General features: G+C 34.9%; 1 protein-coding gene across 1 annotated transcript; it reads right to left on the bottom strand.

Annotated features, from left to right (window-relative positions):
* Positions 1–569: 569 nt before the first annotated feature.
* On the bottom strand, positions 570–2,850 carry LOC125265031 (low choriolytic enzyme-like). The gene is made up of 9 exons (XM_048184951.1): positions 2,696–2,850; positions 2,546–2,576; positions 2,405–2,467; positions 2,119–2,265; positions 1,933–2,050; positions 1,649–1,827; positions 1,170–1,251; positions 941–1,062; positions 570–779 (listed from the first exon to the last, which is right to left on the bottom strand). Exons 1-9 carry the CDS (start codon positions 2,762–2,764, stop codon positions 775–777), a joined length of 816 nt encoding a protein of 271 aa, XP_048040908.1. The 5' UTR covers positions 2,765–2,850; the 3' UTR covers positions 570–774.
* Positions 2,851–4,373: the final 1,523 nt, after the last annotated feature.

Genomic DNA, 4,373 nt, shown 5'->3' with positions numbered 1-4,373 from the left:
TTTATTTATTCATGTAATAATATATGTTTTTTCTGGTCAGATAAGGGAAATAATGTGAATTAGTACATCCAGCGAATGAATGTGAATGCTTATGTAGAAGTGTGTGTGCATTTCTCAGATAATTACAGAATCATCTAGCTGTTTTGTTGAAAGTTTTCTTTGATGTAGATTTTAGATGTATGTCATATAAAGATGCTGCTGATATTTTCTGAAAACGTGTGATATTGCTCTGTGTATTGAGAACATTACAGTTATTATGGTTATTGTACTGTAGTATCAGTAATTTAACTGATGTACACTGTACAAGTCTGGAATATTTTTTGGAAAGTCTCTTATGCTCACCATGGCAGCATTTCAAGAATTTATTATTGATCAAAAATACAGTAAAAACAGTAATATTGTGAACTATTATTACAATTTAAAATAACAGTTTTCTCTTCTAATATATTTTGAAATGTAATTTATTCCTGTGATGCAAAGCTGAATTTTCAGCAGCCATTATTTTTCAGTCACATGATCCTTCGGAAATCATTCTTTTGATGTTAATATCAAGACAACAACACAGTTTATTGTATTCACCAGCTTTACTACTGAAAAAGGATTGCCAAAAAAGGAAAAAAGACAAGCTGTTATAATTTTTTTTTTTAGGATGCATAATAATAGAATAAGTAAAATCACTTGACACTGTGATGTGCAAAAAGGAAAGCTTTAAAAAGAATGCTAGGAAAAAAGGATGAACAAACACGTTCTTCATACAGCCCATCAGCACTTTTCTTAACCTGAGAAAAGAAAAGAAAAAGAAGGAAAGAACATGAAATGAAAGATAATAATTATAAAGACCACCAGCCTGCTTGACATGCTTAGCCTAGTGGTCTAAGGTGGAGTTTTCAGAATCACAAATGCTGTTTTTTATTCAAATGACAGGAAAGGCTGAACGTACTGCAGTAGAGTCTGTTAATGCGTAGGATGTCATTGGGGCTCATTTGTTTAGCTTCACCAATCACAACGTTACTGTCAGGAATGGGAATCATGGTTGGCTCATTATTCCAGGAGAAAGCTTTCCTAAAACCACACACATAAACAAATAAGAGTAAACATTGTTTACTACATTTTTAGCACATCCAATATACATACTCCATTGAACTACAGACCACTACAAGAATGTTTACCTTGAATAGTGCATCACAGAGTTGTAGTCATAGGGGGTACCCAGATTGTTGGTGTCTGCTTTATTGAAATTGTGCTGCATTGCTGTTACAGTGCACAAGAAAGTATTAAGGACTGTAATTGTAAATCTGGTAAAAACACAGTGAAGTTTAATCTAGACTACAGGACATGCAATTGTGACTAAATATTATATGCCCTGTTTTATGCATATTGTTTTCTTATTGTTTGTTCTATTTTATCATCTTTTTCAACTTTATCTTTTCAACTCTATCTTCTTAATCGCTTCTTAATATTCATACTTATTACTTTTCATTCTATATGGTTATACAATATACTATTTATATTCATATGCATATTATATATTTTAAATACATATTTACATGTTTATAAACATTTTAAAGGTCAAATGTAAGCCTAATTTCAAACATAAAATATATATATTTTTTTTCCAGTTTCTCTTAAGAATTCTTAACAAAAATACCAGGATAGATGTTCTCATAAAGGATTCGGATGTGTTTGTCACGGTCACTGCGGTTCTGTTCATGATGAAACCCGAGAGCATGAAGGAGTTCGTGCTGAACAATATAGTGATAGACACACCCAGGACGCTGGAGAGAAACAACCTGTCCTTGACGTTGGCGGCCCAAATATGAATAGCATCTGTTGACCACATAACACATCAGTCGTACATTTAGCCTATGTAAAGGGAAAGCACATTTAGCATATACACAGAAATGGGATAGAAAGAATCCTTGATAGGTTTACCCAGATTTAGACTGTATGCGTAGAAAGTTCCTCTGCCCTTGATGAGGTACGAATCGAATGCAGGAAACTTCCGCAAAAGACTTCATACCTCTTTTAATCACTCCTACTTCAGCTGGAGCTGTGAAAGAAATAGAACATTGTGACACTGATGAGATGATATCAAATTTAGTGAACATCGCCACTTACAGTACTGGTTGGAGATGACGTAGGGCACATAGACATTTCCATCTCTGCTTCTATCCCATTTGCACCCACGAGCAGTACATGGATCTGCATTCTCCAGCCCGCTTGCTACGGCGATGTCTCCAAACAAAGGCCTGTCCTGTTCCAGTCCTGCAGTATAATGCACAATAATTCAGTATGTTGATTCTGGTGATATGATTTAAATGATAAAGAGAGTTGAGGAATTTGCCAGGAACTGATACACAAAAGATGTGCCTACACCATCAACTTATAGCCTTCAAACTCGTACCTGCATTTTTGGTGTTTTCAATTATAGTTGACACTGCATTATCATCTTTCTTAGTGATGTCACCTGATATATGAATCAGTAAATTATTAATAAAACACTGCAAAAATTACATGTTAGTTTTTTTCTTTCTGTGCATCTTACCTGTCTCCCCAGAGATATTTTCAATTATATCCTGTTTAAGAATTTTAAACATGTATATTAGAAACCGAAGGTTAAAAATGAAAAGCCGCTCCCATTAGGAAGATGCTGATGCTATTATTTTCCATGTCGGATATTGTTGACTGTTCTCACCTGAATAGTACGACTCTGAACAGGAACAGAGCTCAGCAGTAGAGAGATGACCACCACCAACAAGTACATGATGAGAGCTTTCTGAGAAACCTCTGGGTCAAACAGAGCTGACAGTTATATACTCTTCAGAAAGCCTTAACTTCCTTTTCTGTGCAGTAACCCAGCCTTCATGAATTCAGCGCTAAAATACCACATGGTTTAAAAGCAGAAATGTGCTTGTGTTTGTGCAAGTGCTTAAATGAGTAATTCAGTTTTGAATTAATGATTTTTATTTGTTCTGATTTATGAGATATATATATATATATATATATATATATATATATATATATATATATATATATATATATATATATATATATATATATGCAGGGTGCGATTTGTAGGGGGGACGGGGGGATTTCCCCCCTTCTATGTATCCCCGCCTCTGCTGAATTATTTTTATCTATGCTACTCCACAAACCACCAACAGAGCATATAAAATACCAAAAATAAAAATCTTTTTTTTTTTTTTTTAAACATCGCCAAGTAAAACGCTGTGTTTATATAGAACTGTCTCTTTACGACCACAACAAACGGGACACTTTTCAGAGGCGCATTCCGACTTCGCCTCAGCGCCAGGCTCAAGTCAAACGAGCGCGGAAAAGGTAACGTTAGGTGACGACGAGGGAGTTTCAGTTGAACAACAGTGAATTGCGGTCAGATTAGATGATGTCAGGCTATGTCGGTAAAACTCCGAAAAATTAACATAACTGTCCAATCAGCCGTTATACTGTGCTCGTGGCGCGCACTCAAGATGCGCAAATGCGCCGGCGCGCGCTGCATAATGACTTTATTATAGCTTAAATAAAGTGCAAAAGAAAGTACGACCGTGCTCCGTCGTTGTTCTGTTGTAAGTTAAGTCATGAAATTACCAAACATGCGATTAAAGCTGCCTCAAAACTGTGCATGCATTTATTTGTTGACATGGTTTTAAATTGTTATCCAATTTGTTGGCCTTAAAACGTCTTAAAAATGCACATATGTACACTAGGGAAATTTAAATTTTCTCGGGGGAGCATGCCCCCGTACCCCCCTAGCAAACAACATATTAGAACAAACAATCAGAATATTAGAATGATTTCTGAAGGATCATGTGACACTGAAGACTGGAGTAATGATGCTGAAAATTCAGCTTTGCCATCACAGGAATAAATTACTTTGTGAAATATATTCAAATAGAAAACAGTTATTTTAAATTGTAATAATATTTCACAATATTACTGTTTTTTACTGTATTTTTAATGAAATAAATGTAGCCTTGGTGAGCAGAGGAAACTTCTTTTAAAAACATTAAAAATCTTAGTGGTTCCAAACTTTTGGACTGTACTGTATGTATATATATATATATATATATATATATATATATATATATAGTATCTCACAAAAGTGAGTACACCCCTCACATTTCACCAACTATTTCATTATGTTCTCAAGGGACACTATAGAAATGAAAATTGGATATACTTTAGAGTATAAGCAATGTGCAGCTTGTATAGCAGTACAGATTTACTGTCCTCTAAAAATAACTCAACATACAGCCATTATTGTCAAAATAACTGGCACCAAAAGTGAGTAGCCTACACCCTAAGTGAACATGTCAAAACTGTGTCCAAAGCAGGCACGTGCACAGGCAGGGCTC

This window comes from Megalobrama amblycephala, linkage group LG3, assembly GCF_018812025.1.
Source record: "Megalobrama amblycephala isolate DHTTF-2021 linkage group LG3, ASM1881202v1, whole genome shotgun sequence".
NCBI classification, from domain to species: domain Eukaryota; kingdom Metazoa; phylum Chordata; class Actinopteri; order Cypriniformes; family Xenocyprididae; genus Megalobrama; species Megalobrama amblycephala.
The sequence above is the reverse complement of the archived record's forward strand: the minus strand, read 5'-3'. Positions and strand labels throughout refer to the sequence as shown.